This window comes from Psammomys obesus, unplaced genomic scaffold (genome assembly GCF_907164565.1).
Source record: "Psammomys obesus unplaced genomic scaffold, mPsaObe1.curated_primary_1811, whole genome shotgun sequence".
NCBI classification, from domain to species: domain Eukaryota; kingdom Metazoa; phylum Chordata; class Mammalia; order Rodentia; family Muridae; genus Psammomys; species Psammomys obesus.
The window spans coordinates 21,238,447-21,262,572 of record NW_026596073.1 but is presented as its reverse complement, the minus strand read 5'-3'; the positions used below and the strand labels follow the sequence as shown (position 1 = coordinate 21,262,572).

At 39.9% G+C, this 24,126-nt stretch overlaps 1 protein-coding gene across 1 annotated transcript in view; it reads right to left on the bottom strand.

The window, feature by feature from the left end:
• Positions 1 to 8,032: 8,032 nt before the first annotated feature.
• The window catches only part of Spata16 (spermatogenesis associated 16), a 293,192-nt gene continuing 277,098 nt past the window's right edge, over positions 8,033 to 24,126 (bottom strand). Inside the window, exon 10 of the mRNA XM_055626224.1 lies at positions 8,033 to 8,155. Within this exon, the coding sequence (XP_055482199.1) occupies positions 8,033 to 8,155 (123 nt within the window). The remainder of the gene's footprint in view (positions 8,156 to 24,126) is intronic.

Sequence of the window (24,126 nt, the reverse complement as noted above, 5' to 3'; positions counted from 1 at the left end):
AAAAAAAAAGACCACCACCACCACCACCATCAAAACAAAACACAAAACAAAGTGCATTAAGCAAGGTTTTCTAGAGCAGTGATTTTCAACCCTTCTAACTCTTGTACTCTTTAATACAGTTCCTCATGTTGTGCTGACCCCACCATTAAATTATTTTCATTGCTGCTTCCTAACTGTAATTTTGCTACATACAATTTTGTTACATGTAGTAATGTAAATATTCTGTTTTCTGATGGCTTTAGGTGACCCCTTGAAAGGGTCATTTGACCCCAAAAGGAGTCTTGAATGACAGGTTGAAAACTGCTGCTCTAGAGGAATTATAGAAATAGTATCTATTTGTTATCTATCTACCTCTGTCTGTCTGTCTGCTGTCTATCTAAAACAAGTGTATTATAATGGCCTACAGTCTGTGGTCCAGCAAGTCCAATGATCAGTCTGTCAATGGAAGGTCCCAGAGTCAGTCGTTGTTCAGTCCAGGAAGCTGGATGTCTCAGCTGGTCTTTAGGACATGCCAGAATTCCAAACACTGGCTCCTATGCTAGTAAAGGAATGATCTTTATGTAGGCTGACATTAGAAGCTGAGGCCAATATTAGAGGTGGGTCTTCTCATCTCAGTGATCCAGAGTAGAAGGAGATCTTTCCACTTGAAATGACTTAAGTAAAAATCCCTCACAGGTGTGCCTAGCCATTTTGGGGTTTTAGTTAATCTTAGGTATAGTCAAGTTGCCAAGCCAAGAAGGACCACCACAAGCAGGAACCTCAAAAACAAGACAAAACTTAACTTCTAAATTTGAAAATGTGGTTCTTTGCTTACATGGACCACATCTATGGGCTTGATGGCTCCATGTCATCAAGACTGTCAGTAACTATCTCACACACAGAGCAAGCTCGCCAGATCATTTCTCAGTGATTTCAGGAAATCTGTGCTGCCATTGTTATTCAGGAACCACAGGACAGAAAGAACAGCACCATGATAACCTATAGAAAGAGACAGGATATCTAGCTCTAACTCTGGAGTAAAGCAGCCTGGCTCTAAATTCTGGCCATGTTACTCTCAGATATAAGGAAGTTCTTGTACATTCTGGGCCTCAAGTTACACACCTGGAAAAAAGAGGGGGACTAGGAGGAGTAGGATACAGAGAAGTGTGTGTGTGTGTGTGTGTGTGTGTGTGTAGATCATACTCCTAGGATGGCTTCATGTTGAGCTCCTATTAAGTGGTCAGAAAACATAAGGTACAATTTAATTGCTTCAATGTTTACACCAACACATTTTATTATCTCATTTGTTCCTTACTAAAATATTCAGGTAGATCTGGGGTGAGAATCCAAGTCTTGTCATTTAAGCTCGTTTTGCTTTCCACATTATCATCACCGACAGCAGCAGCTAACTGAGTCGAGCCGTTTCCCTGAGATGTGACTGGGATTAATCTTAGGGCTTTAGACTTGATAAAACAGAGTTATGCTATGCCCCCAGCCTCAGCTCTAAGAGTGCAGGATCAGAAACAGCTACTCACAGGTAAACATCCGTGGAATAGATGTAGAGAGGGCTAGAGAGATGGCTCAGCAGTTAAAAACACTCCCTCCCTCAGAGGAGTTCATTTGGATTCCCAGCACCCACGAGGTACTTTAAAGCTTTGTAATTCCAGTTTCAAAGGATCTGGCGCCCTCTCTGAACCTCCACATGCACATATGCAGGCAAACACAGCCCTTCACAAAAATATAATAAATAAATCTATTTTAAAAATATATCAGTATATTAGCATCATGAATTGAGTTCTCTGGTTCTTTGAAAATTGTTTGTGTTGCAACTTCCCCAAACATAAACTTAAATGAAAGACACAGTCTTATTAATGCATACTGTTTGCACATTGTCTTGGAATCAATGTAAGATGACAGCAAAAGCACACATCCGATAATCAATCCTCAAAGTTCCCCATTGTTTATCATATAATGTATTTGAAGAATGATTCTGAGCTCGGATTATCTTGGGCAGTCTTAGTATTTCTGGATTTTATCCATCGAGACCAAAGAAGAATGTGCTCATATTTGTAACTTTTGGGATGCTTTTTCCATCCATTTTGTGGTTGTTCTTTCCTTTGATGGCTTGTCACAGTTATGTGCCTGCCTCCAGGTACCACTTTGTTTCATCTTGACAGTCTGCTGCCTGTCAAGGATGCCCAGTTGCTCTTTGTATCCATGTCCATGAACCCTAGGAACTGCTGAGTGGATCAGGCAGTGTGTGAAATATTTGATTGAACTCAGACTCCGTCGTACTGTCTCCATGAATCAAGCCACGGTAAATCCAGGCTTTGCTCTGCCAGTGGTCGCTCAACTTTCAATACATTTTGATTTAAGGGTAGTAGTTTGTGATCATCTCATATTTCATAAGATGATATACTGTGAGCATGGGGAAAGATCTAAGGCAAATGATCATATGAGAAAGATATGTGGACAAGCCAGGGAGACAAGGGACAGCCCAAATACTGGACTGCTATATACAAGTGCTGATATCAGTACAATTGGCGCACCACTTAGTACCTCCTCCAGTGACTCTCTGGACTGCCTGTGCCAGAGAGTCACTGGCTGCGGCTCTAGATGTCAATAGATGTGACAGATGAAGACAGTCATAAATGTGTGTCTCACAGAACTCCACAAGAAAGCCTTCCTTTGGTGCCTGTTTATGAGAGAGCCATTTTCTCAGATGCAAGAGTTAGTATATAGTTTTCCTCTCAAACAGGGAAAGAAAAGTTGAACTAAACTAGTTGTGTCTCTGCAGAATGTTACTAAACTTTATCTTTAAAAGATGATTGTTATCAATGAACAGTCTGTATGCTATTAAGGAAAAGAAAATGCAACTGGCCCATAATTACCTCACTAAAGATTCTTCATACCTTATTGTATTTCCCTTCAGTCTTTTACATACATATTTTACAAGCTAATTATAATTATGCTATATATCGTTTTGAGTCCTACTTTTTAACATTATAAAATTTTAATACATTATTAGGTTAAGTATTGAATAGACTGTCATAAATCATTTACTTATTTTTATAAATCTATTACTCATGCTGGAAAAATTTGGCTGTGTTTACATTACCTTTCACAAAGCCCCCAAAACTTTTGAGGTTTTATATTTCAATGTGGATTTGGTAAGTTCTTTAGTCTAAGTTTCTAGAATTCAGTTCTGCTAGAAGCATGTTCATGCTAGAAGCGTGCCTGCCAAGACAGCCTGTTTAAAGCAAGCATACCAACTTACAGCTAGGGAGGTACAAATAGCCTTCACACAAACCTGGGATTGCTCTGTGTTTCTGTGTGCCCCTTCCTTGCTGATTGCATGACCCAGACACAGTGCTATCTTGCTCAGTTGACATCTATCCTACTGCCTGAAGTTCTGAGTAACCTTTAGTCACAGTTTTCAGCTGTCAACTTGACACCAACCTCTAGCCACCTGGGAAGAGGGAACCTCAACTGAAGAATTGCCTCCATCAGATTTTCTCAACTGCTGATTAATGTAGGAAGCTCAGCCTACTGAAGGTGGTGCCATCCATAAGTCTGGCTGTATGTGAAAGGAAGTTGAGCATGTCAGAGAAAGCAAGTGTGTATGCAGAGTTCCTTTCAGGTTTCTGCTTCAAGCTTCTGCCTTGGACTGTGACCTGTCCCAGTAAGCCAAATAAACCCTTGTCTCCTTACATTGGTTAGAGTGTTTTGTTACAGGAAAGGAAAACAAATTAGAAAAGCTTTGGAATTTTAAAAATTGTATCACCTGCCCTCAAAGGGAAAGTATGTCATTCTTGAAGACGTACAAAAGCAAGAATTAACAGTTCCAATTGTATCATGTCTGTAAGCTTCAAAGGTTGTTACCAAACCAAACCAAACCAGAAAAGTAGCAGACAGCTTTGCTACTTGCATTTCCCTCTTCAGAGATCCCAAGCAGGTCCCACAGATGATGCTCCCATCATCAGCAGTGCTGAAGGAAAGCCAGCAACAGCAAAACAAGAAGGAGATGGGTGTGGTAGTCTGGGCTGTCCAGAGCCCCCTCTTCCAGCAGTTCCTAAGGAAGCCACTGTGGCCTCTGGGCTTATCCAACAAAGAAAGCAAGGTTAGATTGCAACAAGGGCAATGGATGGACCACGATGTGAAAGGATCACGATGGGCATTTGAGGGAGAGGAGAGAGGGAATGTGACAAAATGTTAACAGTTGGGGAAGATGTGTACATCTCTGTTATATTGTCTACTCTTGTCACTTTTGTACAGATTTAAAATTTTGAAAATAAACAGCCAAAGAAGAGTGTGGAGACATGGCTTAGGGTTAAGAGCCCTGGCTATTCTTCCAGACAACCTGGATTTGATTTCTAGTACCAACATGGTAGATCACATCTATAACTCCAGCTCCAGGAGATTCAACATCTTCTTGTGGCCTCTATGACATCAGACACATACATATATTCAAGGACTCATTCACGTAAAACAACAAACAAAGAAAACAAACACAGCACCAAAATTCCTTGAGAAATAATCAAGAAATTATGAAAATATGATCAGGAGTGTGAAATTCAGATATATGTGGACTAGGGGATATGATTAGTTGGAGTCTCAGGGCCTCCCTGGGATTCCTCCTTTGGGGAGATCCTATGGAAGTAACTCCCTAGTGTAGTCAGTTTGGCAATAATTTGTTTAGATATTGTCTTAGCTAGGGTTACTATTGCTATGATGCTGTGATGAAATACTATGACCAGGATTTAGTTGGCTTACATTTCCACCTCAGTCTGTCACTGAAGGAAGTCAGGACAGGAACTCAAACAGGGCTGGAACCTGGAGGCAGGAGATGATGCAGAGACCATGGAGTGTTGCTTACTGGCTTGCTCTTCATAGCTTGCTCACTTTGCTTTCTTGTCGAACACAGGACCAGGAGGCCAGGGATGGCCCCGCCTGCAATGGGCTGGGCCCTCCCCCATAATGACTAATTGAGAAAATGCTCATTAGTCTTGCCTACAGCCCAATCTTATAGAGGCATTTTCTCAGTTGAGGTTCTCTCTTCTCAGATGACCACAGTTTGGGTCAAGTTGATATAAAACTAGCTGGTGCAGATATTTTGCAAAAGAAGTTACTCCTGGCTCTAGAGGTCAACAGAACTCTGTTCTTAGCAAAAGGTAGAGAGAGGGACATGGTGAGAGGGGCATGGACTATATATGCACTAATATTATTTAAAAAGGTCTGAAAAGAGAAAATAGTATATTAATCTTCTGTTTAGCCAAGAAGTCATTTCTAGGTTTACATTTAGTGTCTTGGAAATATTACTGAATAAAATCCCTTATATTCACTTTCAAGGAAATGCCAGAGAGGAACACATTTCTTACCATTGAACTTTGTCTTCCAATATTTATATGAGAGTGTATGTGTTTGTTCATGGGTGTGCGCATGTGAGTGTGCACTGTGACTGCTTTGGAGGCCAGAGATTGACAGTGTCTTCCTAAATCACTTCCCCTTCCGCCTTTACCTCCTCTCTTCTGACCACACACCCAACATTTTACATGAATTCAGTGGATTCAAATTCAGGTCCCTCTGCTTGCCCATTGGGATATTTCTTCAGTCTTTTCTACCGTAATGTATAGTTCCTGGACAAGGGACTCTAGCCAGCTTAAGCATGGCAGACATGGCTCTGGTAGGCCTTGCTGTTCTCTCCCATTTCCTCTATCTTAAACAAAAACAAAAACAAAAACTCAATAGATTATATTCCTAAAACTACCCACCAAGTTTTATTCCTGTGTTTGGCCACTTCCCCCTCCTGAGGTCAACTGTCAAGGTCCAGCTATCAAAGTATAGAAGTCTAGCAATCCAAAGCCCCCTTTGGTTCACCTAGTTAATAAGCCCATTTAAAATTAAGCACCTCATCCTAATACAGGGTTTCTCCTTGTATCTTTATAAACCACCATTTTCCTATGTGCCAACCTTTTTCTCCTCTCTATTCAAAGGCAGTTCTTTGTCCCATTCTAGGACAACTACCCCTTACCTCTCTCCCTTGCCCCCTTCCTCCCCTCTCCTTTGTTCTCTTGTTTTTCTCCATCATCCTCTATCTCCTGTCTTTGTTTCTTATTCCCTGATTATTATCCTTCTGGGACAAAAATATCTCCTTTGGGCTGAGAGCTTGGTTTTAGGGTGTCCTGAGCTGATACTTCTCTTATAGTGATCAGGGATATTAACATCAGTGAGGTGGAGGCCAAGTCAACCTGGGCCTCCCCCATCCAGCCAGTCTCATGGTCATAAAATAAGTAGTTTTCCAGTGTTTATAGGAAATGAAATGTTTTTGTATGAGCTTAGCAGCAAAAAGGAGCATCTTAAGTTCCATCGTCTTTAATTGCTTGTTATTAATTAATAACTAAGTGAGAGGAAGTAGGCAATGGAGGTATGTTCCCTGTGAAGTGGGGAAAAGTGAACTATTTGATAAAAGCAGGAGTTGATAAAAGTCTCCAGAGAATCTAAGTCCCAACTGTCTCATTTCAATATTTATGTCTTGAATTGTTGTGACTACATAACCCTCCCATAGCTTCAGAGCAAGGTTTTATTCAATCTGCTCTGTCATCATCTCACAGAATCAAGAAAGTTGCGGTACTCTTTCTTTTAATATTCTTGTGATTCTCGTGATGGTCCCAGATTTACCCTCATGTCAAATATGTGAATCTATGTGTTGCCTAAAGAGCAGGTAAAATGCAATATTAAAAATCCAGAGGAAGGAATGGAACTCTCAGTGACAGAACTGATAGTCTCAGACAAGTAACAGATGGCCATATTTTTGAGGCTTGAGAATGTCTACTATCATCTTTGTTATTTGAAATGGACACTTGTCTGCATGCGACCTGTGACCATTTTCTAAGGAGCACACATGAATATAGGCATCCTTGAGTAGACCTAGCAGACCTTAGTCAAGTCTGGATGAAGAAGGCAGGTAAAAGAGGCAGTAGTGGCTATTACATGAACTCTTTTTTATTTTAATTTAATTTTTTATATTGATTACAGTTTATTCACTTTGTATCCCAGCTGTAGTTCCCTTCCTCATTCCCTCTCAATCCCTCCATTTCTCCCTCTTTTCTTCCTATGTTCCTCCCTCAGTCCATTGGTAGGGGAGGTCTTCCTCCCCTTCCATATGACCTAGCCTATCAGGTCTCATCAGGATTGGCTGCATTGTCTTCCTCTGTGGCCTGGTAAGGCTGCTCCTCACTCAGGGGGAGGTGATCAAGAGCCATGCACTGAGTTCATGTCAGAGACAGTCCCTGTTCCCATTACCAGGGAACCCACTGGTGTACTGAGCTGCCATGGGCTACATCTGTGCAGGGGCTCAAGGTTATCTCCATGCATGGTCCTTGGTTGGAGTATCAGTCTCAGAAAAGACCTCTATACCCAGATTGTTTGGTTTTGTTGCTCTCCTTGTGGAGATCCTGTTCCCTCCAGGTCTTTCTATCTCCCCCTTGTTTCCTAAGATTCTCTACACTCTGCCCAAAGTTTGGCTATGAGCCTCAGCATTTACTTTGATACACTGCTGGGTAGAGTCTTTCAGAGGCCCTTCATGGTAGGCTCCTGAAATTTGCAGGCAAATGGTGGGATCTAGACAAGATCATCCTGAGTGAAGTATCCCAGAAGCAGAAAGACACACATGGTATATACTTACTTATAAGTGGATATTAGACATATAATATAGGATAAACATACCACAAACTGTATGCTAAAGAAGCTAAGCAAGAAGGAGGACCCTGGGTAAGATAATCGATCCTCACTCAGAAAGACAACCAGGATGGACATCAGAAGAGTAAGAAAATAGGAAACAGGACAGGAGCCTACATGAACTCTTCAAACAAGAAGAATTTGAGCGTGGGTCAAGTCAAACATATTGAGAACATTTATTGCTACCAATGGAAAGTAATGCCATATAGACTATCTTTGCCAAAGAGGTGCCATCCCAATCCTTTGGTGATGGTCTTTGTTACCCAGGTGCCCAGCTTCTCTAGACACTTTCTTTGGTCAGCCTTCTCCCTCACACCTAGTTTTGCTGTACAGTTTGAAGCCTCTTCATTTTTGTTTTCTGCCTTCGAGCAGTTCTCAGTTTTTTAGTTTTCAGGAAATTGTCTTCTAGTTGGTACAGAAAGTCTTCAATTCGTCCAACCTAGAAAAAAAATAAACAGAAGTTTTTTTTTTTTTTGGGTGCTCTAGTTTGAATGTGAAATGTATTTGAACACTGGCCGAAGCTAGGGGTGCTATTTTCCAAGGTTGTGGAACATTTAAGATGTAACGGAAGTGGGATACTTAGGAGAACATTGACGTTTGGTTGCCCATCTGCTCTCTGCTTCCTGGTGATAGATCCAATGTGACCAGCTGCCTCCTGCTCCTGCATCCACGCCTTTCCCCTTACGGTGAATTTCATCCCTTCCTAAATAATATGCCAATATAGAACTGTTCTCCCATAAAGTGCTTTTTGTTGTACCAAAGGTATTTGGTACAACAATGATAAAAATAACTGACACAGAGCCTTGGAAACATGTAAAAATGAAGAATTTAAAATTTAGTCACAACCACAGGTCCTGTTAAAGCCAATAAGCTGGAACATAAAAAAAAAAAAAACAATAAACAAAACAAAACAAAACAAAACAAAAAACAGAGGTTTTTCTTTCTGGCTCCCTTGCTTTACACTACAGGCATGAATTGGCTTTTTTACTCAACTAACACAGTGGGAAGAGAGGGGCATATTACTTCCATGTTGTTTCTCGTGGTGAATGAATCCAGAGATTTCAAAACAATGCATGGTGGACCTGTAACTATGATACTTTTCTTTAGCTCTTTTATAAAATCCAAGAGAGAAATTGAATCTGCCCCCTCAAAGATGGTGAGTTTAGTATTTCTGTAATAGGACCCTGACCAATACAGGAGAAAATGGGACGTTCCACATTGTCTTGGTTGGAGCCATTGCTCCTTGAAATCAAAAAAGAAATTTGAAAGTTAAGTATATTTTCTTAAAAAAAAGTAAAAAAAAAAACAAACCAAAACAAAACAAAAAAATCATACACACACAACCAAGGAATAAGGTAAAATAATGACACAGAATTGTTGCAGAATATTTGATCACATTGTGAACTATGAGATTGTGAACTGGAAAAACCTGTTTCTTGTTGTGGTGTGGCTCAGCCTTATCACACATCTTTAACCCAAGTTCTTCCTGTAAACAAGAGCTAAATAAAGTTAACTGTAGGTCAAGAGGCTATGCAAACTGCCAGTTGACATGGAGTGAGCATAGGAAAAAAAAACATAGAGAGTGATAGGGGTTTAGAGGATGCAAAGAGAGATAGATGCCCAGGAAGTAGTAAGGAGGGACATTGTGTTGAGGGGTTTTTAAGACAGGGTGGAGAAGGAGAAAGGAGATTTTTTCCTTCCAGGATGTAGGCTGAGGAGGGAGGTCAGCTGCATGCTTTCTCGGCCTCTCTGAGCTAGCAGGCTTTCACCTCAGCATTTGGTTCCTGAGTCATTATTGGTAAAATTGAACATTTGTTAAAAACAGCACTGAATAATAATTCTCTAGAAAAGAAAAACTATTAGTCCTTCTCAAGGAAAATCTGCAATTATCCAGTGGTAGCTGGCTAGATATATTTTATGATGTTTGCCTGAAGAACTGTAGGATAAAAATTTCCATATATGCTGAATTGGATTCTCATGAAAGACAGAAGATACAATTCATACTTAGCCTTGCCTCCAGAACCTGCGCATTGTATTAGTCCAACATCACTCACTGCAGAGCCCATTGTCATTAACTTAGCTCAGTGCTGGGGCACTTACTATTCAAGGTACCATCTACTTAAGATAAAAGCACTTAGAACTTCAATTTTCCAATTTTGAGTCCTGCTCTTAAACCATCTGATTTATCATTCAGGGCTATATCCAAAAGATAATTCAGATTGTCAAAGTGAGAGTAATAAATGGCCACACTAGTCTGCGTGTTATGCTAAAGACACATCACTCCAGGTGACATAAACTTCGACTGGGTCCCTTAAGAAAACAGATAACTTATTTATGCAAAGCAACTCTTTTTGAGAATCTTTTCGAAGTTACATCAGGTAAATGTCTCTAAAAGCGTCATTTCTGATGTCTTATCCTTGAAAAGAGTCCTCAAAATAATCTCAAGCCAAGCCACTATTTTATGTATTCCCTATATTTTACTCTATCCAATTTCTAGGCAACTAGTGAGTAAAAGCGAAAAGGAAAACAACAGCAACAAAACAGAAAAGTCATTAAACAATCAACATAAGCGCAATGGCTGACATTACCATTCCTTTGGTAGTTTTGTTGGTGATGTCTCTCTGCCATTTGTACTTATAACGTGTCATTGTTAACTTCTCTACAATTACAATGTTCCCAACTGGCTCAAAAACAATTTGAAATGACAATCATGCTTCAACAAAAACAAGCCTTCTCCAACAAGAAAAAAAAAAAAATCATTCAAAAGTGAGTGCTGCTTTCATTTTGTTTTTAGCAATTGTTTTTTAATAAGAGCAGTGTTGACAAAACGGGTTCTTTTTCATTTAAAAAAGACAAAGATATTTGAATCTAGTACTGGTTTTGCACATACAAGTGATCCGAGCGCTCGGGAATCTGCACTGGGAGGATTTTGAATTGAAAGCTAGCCTAGGCTACAAAGGAGATATGAGAGAGAGAGAGAGAGGGAGAGAGAGAGAGCTATCAAGGCAAAGCAAAACAAAAGAAAACAAAGAAAAATGCAAGCCAAACCTGCATGGTAGGTTAGAATGCAGCCAATTGGTCTAGCTTGAATAGTCATGTGACTGTGCTTATGTACCAACTGGCCTGTCACATGATGCTGTTTCTTCTCTGCAATGATCCCTTTAAAATAAATGGGGCCATGTCTGTCTTGGTTAAAACACTTTAAATGGATCCTGAGTGGCCCATGCAGATCCCAGCGGACCTCTTCCACTGCCCTTCCAGTTGCCCCACACCGCCCCCTCTGCCTTCGGTCTGTGACACATCTCTGTTACCTTAGCACACCAAGTGCCTCTGCTTGCTTGACCTCCCTGGGGCTCTGCCCTCTGTGGGACCCTATTTCCCTTGTATTTGTTGTTAGATGTCAATGCCTCTGTGGAGTCTTCCTCTCTCAGCTAGCCCCAGGCTAGCCCAGGGTGGGCCTTAGTTACCACATTCCTACAGCAGTTCATTCATCTCTGTATATTACAAATTATTTCAAAAACCTTTTTTAGGTTTATTTTTTTTTTGTGTGTGTATGAATGTTTAGGCTGCGTGTATGTTTGTGCACCATGTGTGGGCCTGTTGCTCTCAGACACCAGGAGAGGGTGTCAGATTCCTTGGAGCTGTATTACAGTATTACAGATGGTTCTGAGCCACAGTGTGGGGGATGGGACCCAAACGCTGGTCCTCTCCAAGAGAAGCAAGTGCTTTTAACTCTTAATTCACATGTCTGGTCCCGATGGTACAAGTTTGTACTTAATAACTTCTTGTGATTATTTAGTGTTTCTTGAAACTAAATACCATCTTGTTCCCAGAACCTAGGATATGATGGACCTCAGTAACCTTTTCCTTTCTAGTAAGGGAGACAAACAGATTCAGATTCCAGCGTTTTCCCTACACGCCAACTGATGCAGGTACTTAGTGTAACAGGAGGCCCCTTTCCCTTGTAGGGTAAGCAGACACCATGTCCACTGTCCATCACTCCATCACTGATATCTGCTTTCTGGGCTGTCAAGGCAAGGCAGTAAGAAGAAGGTGCACCTGGCATGCTTGAAACAGCCCCAAGGATGACTCAGCAGGCGTGTAGGAGTGTAATGGCTTGGCTTATTATATCCTTGTTCTGTGACATTGGTAGAGGTCAGGTGTCCTTTTTGGGCTTCAGGTCTTATTGATGCTCTGTATTATGAGCAGGAGGGTGTCCCAGATAATTCCAAGGCCACACTCACTCAGAATTTTCTGACTTGGAGTCACATGAGGTCTGGGTAGTCTGGTCCTAAGGATGTACACATAGCTTTCAGAGGTGGGGCTAGGCCCTTAGATCACAGCATTATACAGTGTTTCCTGACACAGTGTTCAGGAAAGTGAGTCAATTCTTGCTTCTGTTCTTACAGAAGGGCAGGATCGCTGCAGAATTTTTTTTAGTAAATCTGGGTCCTTATTTTCCTCTTTTAAATCAGAGAAAGAAAATGCTGGTTCAAGAGAAAATAGACTCACATAACTAAGAACAGATTGCCAATGATAGAAATTTCTATAAATCCCTTAGGGAAATAAAACACAAAGAAATCAAAAGGAAGTGATACAGAGAGAAAATGAGCTGGTTTGAGGGCATAGGTTTTTTTTTTTTTCTCTGTCTTTTTGATGCATCATCTATTTGTTTAACAGTATTAGGCTGCTTAATCACTTTCAGTCTATTTTTTTTCCATTTGCAAAATGGGCAGGTGACCTTTCTTATGCCTGTGTGGCCGGTGCCGACTTGGCACAGCAGTGACATGGGTGAGGGGCTGATGGTGTTTGCAGAGAATTCTGGATGTTTGATGATTGAGGGGAACTGAAGTTCTCAGGTGAAGGGCAGGCTCTCTACTCTTCTACCCTGTGAGTGTTGGTTATCAGTCATATCAAAGAGGCACGAGGTTGTCCAGTTGTCAGCAGGTAGGTTTTTTTGTCTTTGTTTTTTTTAGGTAGGTTTTCATGTGGTCCAGGAAGGCCTAAAACTCATCTGTAGCCATCACACTGAGGCTACTGTTTACATAGTGTTGGGGATCTAGCCTATGGCCTCCTGCAAGCACTCTCCCTACCGATCGACACCCCTCTTCTTCTTGGGTCCTTACAATTTATACCCAAATGCTATTATTATGCGTATCAACATAAATTATTATAGACTGTGTCTCCCTTGAAATTCATTTGTTAAAATATTAACTCCTAGTTCTCAAAAAACTTAGTCTTAGTTTTTATTTATTCATTGACACTTTAATAGGTGTGTACAATGGATCTTGATACCATACACCCTAAACTACTGCCTCTTCCTCCTCCTCTCCCACAGGCTCTCTCTGACACATAGACTTACCATATCCTCTCCAGGTTTGTTTGTTTATCTATCTATCTATCTATCTATCTATCTATCTATCTATCTATCTATCTATCTATTATTAACCCACTGTGGTGGTTTGAATAAGAATGGCCTTCATTGGCTCATGTATTTGAATGCTTAGTCATCAGGGAATATCACTATTTGAGAAGTATTAGGAGATGTGACCTTGTTGGATCAAGTGTGTTTGTGGGGGTGGGCTTTGAGGTTTTAAAAGCCCAAACCAGGTTCAGTCTCTCTCTTTCTCTCTCTGCCTGTCGCTCTCAGCTACTGCTCTAGTGCCTGCCAGTATGTTGCCATGCTACCTGCTATGATGACAGTTCACTAATCCTCTGAAACTGCAAGCCAGCTCCAATTAATTGTTTGCCTTTATAAGGGTTGCTGTGGTCATGGTGCCTCTTCGCAGTAATAGAACACTGACTAAGACAAAACTTGGTATACTGTTTGCTGGAGGAATACAGAAGATGTTGGCTTAGTGGACCATATTAGAAGGTGCACAGAAGACAGTGCTGAGGGCTATTTGAACTGTGGTGGCCTAGATCAGAAACTTTCAGAGGGGAAGGATATTAAGTGGCTAACAGACGGTTCTTGTGATATTTTGGCAAAGAATGTGCCTGCGTTTTACCCTTGTCCTAACAATCTGCCTAAAGCTAAATTGAAGACTGACCTAAATGACACTGGCTTAGGAGATTTCAAGAGAGCATAGTGTTGCCTGTGTCATGTGGTGCCTAGCGTCTACTCCCGTGCAGATATATCAGGAAAAGAAGCAAGCTGAGCGAGGAGAAATACAAAATGTCTAGCTCGAAGGGAAAGGAGCATTAGGAAATATGCTGCAACCATGTTCAGTGCTCAAGTTTAAAGAAGAGCCTGATGCAAATACAATAAAGGGTCTGGTGTCCTCAGGGCAAGACCCCAACTAGAAAAGCTTCCACCTTCTGATAAGGAATTAAAGGAAGGCTTAAGCACTCAGAGGAAACTAGCCTTGTGTGTGTTTCCATTTTAGATCCTTAGACATCAGAACTGTGCCTTAGGATTTTATTTAAGCCAGCCAGTTTGTGGGATTTGGCTACAAACAGGCCTAGCAAGTGAATTTACCCAATTAGCTCAGTCACAAAGAGAAAGCAAGCTCAAGTTAGGCACAACTTTCTCCTCTGCATTACTTTGATCCACTTAGCTCACTTCTTTTATTTTTGAAGAAGCTCTGCAGGGTTGGTTCACCCTGAACAGGCTTAGCCAACAGCTTGGGAAACAGAATACTCTGCCAACAGTGGCAGTGTGAATTCTGTGTTAGGGCTGGAGAGATGGCTCAGCAGTTAAGGGTGCTTGCTGTTAATCCCGAGCACTGGAGTTCACTCGGCAGTGTCAGGTCAGGTAGCTCTCCCCACCAGGGCGTATAACTCAAGCTGCAGGGGATCAGATGCCCTCTTCTGGCCTCTGCTGGTACCTTGTGCTCACATGCACGTAACCATACACACAGACATACGCAATTTAAAACAGGAAAGTAAAATTTTTTGAAGGAAAGAAAAAAAAAGTCTATCTCAGACATGAGTGAGTGGTTAAATTATCCAAAGAAAGAAGATGCTGATTTGAATGTGGGGTTTTCTGTTAGGTTTCAGGTAGTCTGGGTCAAAGGAATAGGAATGTCTAAACAGGTTTGCTTGCAGATGGTTATAATTAAGGGACTGGAAGCTGAACGGAATCCATCTTCTTCCCTCCCCCGCCACCAAAAGAAAAGAAAAGAAAAGAAAAGAAAAGAAAAGAAAAGAAAAGAAAAAGAGTATAAAAGATTTTGCCTTTAGAAGAAAAAGAATAAGCACCCAGAGTCAAACTCTCCAGGAGTAACTCTCAGGCACGTGACTGTAGCACTGGTTTTAGAATGAGACTCTGTTCACAGTGATCAGCAGTTTGGGCCAAAAATCCTCTCAGCAAAACAGATATTTCACCCCACCGCAGTGGATTTGATTACACGAGTTTCTTTGCTCTGCTCTAGCTTAATTTCCAGACCAAATGCTGTTAAATATTTATCACCCTTAATGGCTTGAATTTTAATTCTTATTAGAATTACAATTATTTTCAAACATGCTTGAAATTAATTTCTAAAATAAGCCCAGTTTCTGAAACAGCATTGTTTGTGCAGTTGCTTTACCTTTGGCTGGTATTCAGTGAGCCCCTTTCGAGTTTTCTTTCCTACTTAGTGGATTTTGTTGTATTGCACAAAGTGTAAATCTCAGGCACCTAGACCAGAAATGTTAGCAAATGTGCAAAAAGTTCCATGCTAAAATATGTACTAACTATTGATTAAAAATGCCTACTCCGAGAGTACTTTTATCTAGCATAGAGCTAAAAAACCCCATTATTAAACGTTGCTATCACTTTGTCCAGGCGTGCGTATGCTGTGTTTTGAACACAGGCATCTCCTGAGCATTCTCCACTGAAAACCCTCTTGAGGGCATAGTAAGGAAGGTGGTGACAGTGGCTCTTAGAGTTTAAGTGTACATTTTATCTGAAAATTGAATGTATTTTATTATTACTCTTAGCTATTTTGAGTCTTTCTATGTAGTCCTGGCTGATCTCAAACTTGCTATGTAAACCGGGTCAGTCTTGATTCTGCCATCTTTCTGCTTCTGCCTTCTGAGTGCTGGGGCTACAGGCATGCACCAAAAAGTTGAACACACGTTATCAAACTTTTCATTTTAAGATAATTGTAGATTTGCACTTACTAGTAAGAAGTGCCTTGAGGAATCTGTGCCCTTTTGTTCCCAGGTCCCTCACAGTCCCTCATAGAAGATCACTGAGTACATTGACATTGATACATATAAGGAAGACACAGATTTTACATGCTTTTGGAAAGCCACCCCACTCTCTGTCCCCTTTCTTAACAATCAACTTCTAACCAATTCTGTCAGTGAAAGATGATTAAATGTATCCATTATCTAATTCTATTTTTTTCTTGAGGTTATTTCTGACCAATTCACTTTGAATTCTCTTCCTGATGGGCAGAGTGACACAGTCTGGATAGATAGTTGCATGTGGCCTTTACCCTACAAAGGATGGCTTGATCATTTCAGTGTTGGGACTATTGGGAATTAAGTTGGCATGAACATTTGTGTATCTGCAAGTCTTCATTTCTTTGGGATAAATGCCCAGTAGAATAATTACCAGGTCATGTGGTAGTGGCATATTTATTTTTATTATATTAAAGTATACTGATTATATTATATTTTTTATGCATGCATAAAATGTACTTTGATTATATTCTCCTTTATTTTTCCTCTTCATCATCTCTCCCTTCAGTGTTTTTTTCCTAACAAAATGGTCACACTCTATTCTAACTGGCTGCACCGAATCTTCCTTCTCATTAGCAAGGCTCATATGAACAAGTTCTTCAATCCTCACCACGATTAAATGTTGCCAATATTTTTATTTGGCGATTTGACAAGTATGTAGTAACATCTTGTGGCTTTACTTTTCATGTGATTACATGCTACTGACCTCAGTTGTCTTTATAGTTGAATTTTGAGAACTTTTATATACTTAGTTAACTCATTTCTGTGTCATTGTCTCCCTATAGCCCAAGCTGGTCTTGAACGCATAATCCTTCTGTCTCAGGTTTCTGAGAGTTGTGAGTATAGGCATGTGCCACCGTGCACAATTTATATGTATGTGTGTGCAAGAGATTATATGTAGATATATTTAGATATGTGATTTAAAAAGTATTTTCTCATTTTGAACTTGCCTTCTAACTTATTCAAGAAAACTCTCATAGGAAAACTAAAGTGTTTTATATTTTGATGGAGTCTAATTTGTCCATTAGACTGTGATTGTGGTTTGGTATCAAGTTAAGATTTTTGCACAGAACAAGATTCCAAAGATTTTCACTATTTGTTTTTCCAAAGAATATTTGTCTTATTTATTTATTTTATTTTTTAATTTTTAAAATTATTATTTATTATGATTTATTTAATTTGTATTCTGGCTATGTTCCCCTCCCTTGACTCCTCCCCATCCTACTCTTCCTCCCTCTTCTCCCCCTATGCCTCTCCCCTAGTCCACTGATAGGTAATGTCTTCCTTCCCTTCTGTTTGACCCTAGCCTATCAGGTCTCATCAGGACCGGTTGCATTGTCTTCCCCTGTGGCCTGGCAAGGCTGCATCTCCCAGGGGGTGGTGATCAGAAAGCCTGTCACTGAGTTCATGACAGAAAAAGTCCCTGTTCCCCTTACTAGGGACCCACTTGGAGGCTGAGTCTATGAGCTACATCTGAGCCATAGTTTTAGGTCCTCTCCATGCATTGTCCTTGGTTGGGGTATCAGTCTCTGCAGGACTCCCAGGGCTTAGTTTCTGTTTTTTGTTTTTTGTTTTTTTGTTTTTTTTTGGCTCTGTTGATTTCCTTTTGGAGCTCCTGTCACCTTCAGGTCTTTCTATCTCCCCCTTCTTTCATAAGATTCCCTGTACTCTGCCCAAAGTTTGGCTATGAGTCTCAGCTTCTGCTTTGATACCTTGAGCAGTAGAGTCTTTCAGAGGCTGTCTGTGGTAGGCTGCTCTCCTGTTCCCTGTCTTCTTCTGCTTCCAGTGTCTATAGCATTTGTCCTTCTGAGTGAAGACTGAACATCTTCCCTAGGGTCTTCCTTGTTGTTTAGCTTCTTTAGGAGTATAGATTTTAGTATGTTTATCTTATATTGTATGTCTAATATCCACTTATGAGTGAGTATGTACCATGTGTGTCTTTCTGCTTCTGGGTTACATCACTCAAGATGATCTTTCCTAATTCCCACCATTTGCCTGAAAATTTCACGATTTCCTTGTTTTTAATGGCTGAGTAGTATTCCATTGTGTAAATGTACCACAATTTCTGTATCCATTCTTCTTTTGAGGAACATCTAGGTTGTTTCCAGTTTCTGGCTATTATGAATAGAGCTGCTAAGAAAATGGTTGAGCAAATATCCTTGTTGTATTCTTGACCATATTTTGGATATATGCCTAAGAGTGGTATAGCTGGATCTTGAGGTAGCACAATTCCCAATATTCTGAGAAAGTGCCAGATTCATTTCCAAAGTGGGTGTACAAGTTTACATTCCCACCAGCAATGGAAGAGGGTTCCCCTTTCTCCACAACTCTCCAGCATGTGTTGTCACTTGAGTTTTTGATCTTAGCCATTCTGATGGGTGTAAGGTGAAATCTCAGGGTCGTTTTGGTTTGCATTTCCCTGATGACTAAGGACATTGAACATTTCTTTAAGTGTTTCTCTGCCATTTGAAATTCCTCTTTTGAGAATTCTCTGTTTAGCTCTCTTTCCCATTTTTTTAATTGGATTATTTGGTTTGTTGGTTTTTAACTTCTTAAGTTTTAGAAGTCTTCTGGATATTAGTCTTCTGTCAGATATAGGGTTGGTGAAGAACCTTTCCCAGTCTGTAGACTGTCATTTTGTTCTGATGACAGTGTCCTTTGCTTTACAGAAACTCTTCAGTTTAATGGGGTCCCATTTATTTACTGCTGATTTTAGAGCATGAGGTGTTGGTGTTCTGTTCAGGAAGTTGTCTCCTGTGCCAATGGGTTCAAGGCTCTTCCCCACTTTTTCTTCTAACAAGTTTAGTGTGTCTGGTTTTATGTTGAGGTCTTTTCCCAAAGAATTTTATAGTTTCACATTCACACTCACATATATGGCCCACTTTAGGTTGATGTTTACAGTACTGATTTTATGACCTTTTCTATTTCCCTACTATGGATGCTCACATGATCCCATTCCATTTGCTGAAAATATAGTCTTCTGTTCATTGAGTTATCTTTGCACTTCTATAAAAAGGTAAAATATTTTTAAATTGCGAAGAATTATTTCTCTTTATTCTTTAAGTATTTATGAATGCATGTGCCTGTGTCTGTGTGGGTGTCTGTGTACTTGAGTGCAGGTGGTTCTGGAGGCCAGGAGGCTATCAGATTACCTGGAACTGGGGTTACAGGTGTGGCCACATGATGTAGGTGCTGGGATCAAACTTGCTTGGGTCCTCTGCAAGAACAGCCAGTGCTCTTAACTGCAGAGCCGTGTCTCCAACTTCTGTATTTTCTAGAAAAATTGCCTTCCTTCCTTTGTCTTTGTCTAGAAAATTCTTATAGGTATCAATTAAACTTTTTTTTTAAATGAAATTCTAATAGAAATTTTATTTTGTGTGAGTCTGTGTCCTAAGGTCAGGGTGTACACTGTGCTCCCTTCTTCCATTCAGTGGCACAGCATTTCTCCGCTCAGTTAGACCTTTGGTTCCTTTCATTGTTATTTTGTACTTTTTACATTAACATCCTAACTCTACAAAAATATGGGTTCCATTATGACATTTTCATACTGCTTTGTAGATTTTCATGAATAAGTCCTGTACATGTTTTGCTAAATTCATTGAAAATGTCTACTTTTTGAGCAATTGTCAATGGTCTATCTCTACTGTTTACTGCTGGTATAAATGCCAATGGGCTTTGTATATGGCTCTTGTCTCTTATAACATTATTGACTTATATTATAAAAAGTGTGTATGTATGACACACTGTGTAATTTTCTATGTAGACAATCATGTCATTTATAAATAGGGACAGTTCTCTTTTTCTGCTTTTCATCCTGAACATTCTACTTCTCACCTTCTGCAGTGGCTGGCATTTCCAGCACCATGTTGGAAATGGCTGGTGAATGTTGAAATCTTTGCCATGCTCCTGATCTAAAAAAGAGATCATTCATTTTTTTTCACTTTCAAGTGTAATGTTGGCTGTAATTTTTTGCAAACGTTCTTTAACAATTCCACAAAATAACGTCTATTGTAATTTATAGAATATTATTTCATGTACGACATTTAATTTGGCCCTTTGCATCAGTTGATATAATCATGTGATTTACTTTTTTTTTTTTTATGTGTGTGTGTGCCACTTGAGTGGAATGTGCATTCATATGTGTTCACATGGTTTCCAAGGTTGTTGTAGGGAGTGGTCTTCAGTTGACCTTCTACCTTGCTGAAACCCAGAGCTCCAGGAAGCAGTAGTTCTCACCCAACTAGTTTTCTTGCCCTGGGGATTTTCCCATTTCCACCTTCCCAAGATAACTAGATTGTAGGCAAGCTACTATGCCCACCCAGAATTTACAGGGGTTCTGGGGACTTGAAGCCTGGTATGCATGCTTGGGGGACTCATGGATAAACAAAGCGTCAACTCTTCTATTTAAAAAAAAAAAGTGGTTTTCTTTCTGTAGCCTGTTAAGATGACAGATCACAATAAGTTTTTCAAATATTCAGTCACCTTTTCATCTGTGACATGAAATACCATTTAGTTACAGTATATGGGGTTTCTATATCTCGCCAGATTTTATTTGCTAATAATTTAAGGGTTTCTTCACCTAGATTCATAAGGAATATTGGCTTTCAGGTTCCCAAATACCTGAACAGCTTTTGTCTGGTTTGGTGTCAGAATAAGGTCAGGTATGCAAAAAAAAAAATTGGCAAATGAATACTTCTCTTCTCTGAAAAGAAAAAGTCACTAGAGAACTGATGTGAATTCTTTCAAATATATCTGTTACAACTGTTCATTGAAAGCAGGTAAACCTAATGGTTTTGTCATTAGAATATTTGTCATTATAAGAACATTCAGAGTGTACTGGGAAAAATACAGTAGGTTCTATTCTTTACAATTTGTACATTTCATCTGTATATATATATATATATATATATATATATATATACTTGGAGTTCGTCCCTATCCTTCTTCTAATGTTTGTTGCATTTATATTGATATCTCATTACATTTATGTTAGTGATTTGTGTCTTACTTTTCTTTGTTAGTTTAGAAAAATGCTTAAAAACTTTTATTAACAAAATGTACACTTATTGAGCACAAATACTGTGTCTGTTCAATAGCTCACTGGGTGGATATTAAAACTTCACATCTTACATGGTTAAATGACTTCTCCAAGGTTATGTAATTACAGTCCAGACCAGGGTGGGGTGTGGAGAGGGACTTATATGTTGTTCCTTCTGTCCTAGATACCAATAATCCTCCAATATGTGTTTATTAAAAAGGATGATCAGTTATTAAAAGTGTTTAACCCTATTACTTTCTGATGTATTACCTCTCGCTCTCAGAAAAGTTCATGTTACTTGACAGACCTTAGCCATTTCCAAACTAGGTGAACTGCATTGAGCAAGTAGAGATTTACAATGTGCTTTAAAAACAAAACAACAACAAAAGAGCATGGGCTAGCAGAAGCTGCTCTGAGGGGTGACTCCGAGGGGTGCACTCTGCCAGTTCTTTCTCCTCTACAGATTTAATGAGGTCACTGGCCAGAATTCAGTTCAGGTGGCAAAGCCATTTGACAACTTATCAGAAGAAATGATTGAAGCTTTACTGGTCTGTTCAAAGGCCAGTTCTTGGTTTCATTGATTTTCTAGTTTTCTGTTTTCAATTTCATTGATTTCTCATCTTATCTTTATTATTTTCTTTGTTTTACTTGCTTTGTGTTTATTTTGTCTTGTTTTCAAGGTGGACCTTCAATTGATTTGCTGATTTCCCTCTTACAATGTATGAGTTTGGCACTTCAAATTTCTCTCTCAGTGCTGTTTTAGCTGAATTCCATAAATTTTGATCTTTATTTTCATTCATATTCAGTCAAATGTACTATTTCTATCTATTGTCTTTAAGATGTAAATTTTTCACACTCAGACTATTGGAGCATTTGGAGATTTCCCCATTATTTCTCCATCTTGAATTCACTGCAGACAGAAAAACACATGCTTTATGATTTCAGTTCTTAAGATTTTGTGATTGTTTATAATAAGGATATTCTCTATTTTGGTACATGTTCCATGAGCTGTTGAAAAGAATGGGTATTTGTGTTCTTTTGAATAAAGATGGCCCCCACAGGGCCTTAAGGAATATCACTATTACCTTACTGGAGGAGGTGTGGGCTTTGAGATCTCAAAAGCTCAAGTCTGGCCAGAATGGCCCTGTCACTTACTGGGGCCGCAAATGTAGAACTCTCAGCTTCTTCCCCAGCACCATGTCTTCATGCCTGCTGCCATGCTTCCTACCATGATGATAATGGACTAAACCTCTGAACTGTAAGCCAGCCCCAGTTAAATGTTTTCTTTTATAAGAGCTGTTGTGGTCATGGTGTCTCTTCACAGCAATAAACCCTCTAACTGGGTCAGGTAAGTGGATATGTCTACAGATATAAATTGTTAGATCTCTTTTTGTTTTTGTTTTAATGCTGTTGTGGAGTAATTTCATATCCTATCTGATTTTACATTTGTTTAGTTGTAATCAACTGCTGAGAGAGAGATCAAGAGCTGACCAAATATGACTCTGGCCATGCCTATCTTTCTTCTCTTCCTATCAGCTTTGCTGCTTATATTTCTGTGGCCGGGCTGTTAGCTCATGTGTGCTTAATACTCCTTTATAGGTGATGCAAACATGTTATCATTATAGGATGACCCTTTCAGTCTCTGGCAATTTTGTCAAATAATAGCAACTCTTATTTTTACAATATTATTATCATCATTATTATTTGCTGTTGCTGTTTTGATGTAGGAGCTTGCTTTTTTGCTTTGGCTGGCCTAAGACATGCCACCTAGCTCAGGTTGGTTTAGACTTGTGGTCCTCTTGTTTCAGTTAGTCTTTGGAGTTCTAGAGTTACAGATGTGTACTACTGTTTCCAGCCCCTCTTCACCTTCTTTTCTCTTCCTAATGACTAGGATGTATCTGCCTCCATCCTTTGATTAATTGCCTGTCCTGTATGTGACGTGAGTTTGTAGACAACAGTGTTAGACAATTTCTATAAAAGCTGTTGACTTCTTTTAGGCAGGATATCATGGCAGTGGCCTGTTAAACACCACATTTCATTGCCAAGGTACAGAAGAGAGGAGGAAGGGGATAGGAGCTTATATCTCAATCAAGGTCATATTGGAAATTACCAAATCACTTAGTACTCTACACTTCTTAAAGATACCGTTATAGGAAAGGTATGATGGAATGCACCTTTAATCCCAGCACAGGCAAGCAAAGCTCTGTGAGTTCAAAAGCAGCCTGGTTTATTAGATAAGTTCCAGGCCAGCCAGGGCTATATAGCGGGTCTCTGTCTCAAAAAAAGATACTCCCCCACAATGAAAGATTTAACAATTGTAAATTTTTACCGTTGGTATTTACCATTGGTATAGCATTTACCAATAGTAAACATTCTAGGGATCATATGGACCCTTGGGGAACTTTCTAGATTTAAGCCAGTACATCATATGGCTGGACCATATTTTATTGTCAGTTTTGACAACCTCTGGCATTTAGTTGGTGCTTTAGGCCATTTAAATGAATATTGGTCTGTAAGAGCTGAACATAGTGTATTAGTCAGAGTTCTGTAGAGAAGCAGAGCTGATAGAATAAATATGTAGTCAAAGGGAATTTATGATACTGTCTTACGCAATCTCATCTGAGCAGTCCAACGGTAGTTGTTTTGCACAGGAGAGGCTGAGAACCCACAGTGGTTCAGTCCATGAGGCATTGGAGGCATGAGGATTCTTGGGGCCACTGGTCTTCAGCTTACGTTGGTAACCAGAAGTAGCTGGATTCTCATGTCAGCAAAGGAAGGAAGTAGGAGTTGGTAGTTTCAGCTGCAGAGGCAGCAACAGAGCACAAGACCTCACCGACAAGGATGGATGGACTTGCCAGGGAGACTCAAAAGCAGCGAGGCAGAAAGCCCAAGTTTTCCCATTGTTTGTCCCTGGCCATCACAGGAAGGTGTTGCCTATATTCAGGGTGTGTCTTCCCACTCCTCATAACTGAGCAAGCAAATCCCTCACAGGGCAGAAGGAATGCGAAGGAGGGAAAGAATGGTGGGCCCTGAGTTTCCAGAATATCTTGATGTATGCAGTATCTTGGATACTCTCTCCCCATAAAAAGTTAAATTACATTTGATAGATTATCTGGAGTGTTTTTTGGTTTAGTATTTTTCTTAGTTGCTTTGAGTACACACACACACACACACACACACACACACACACACACACACACACA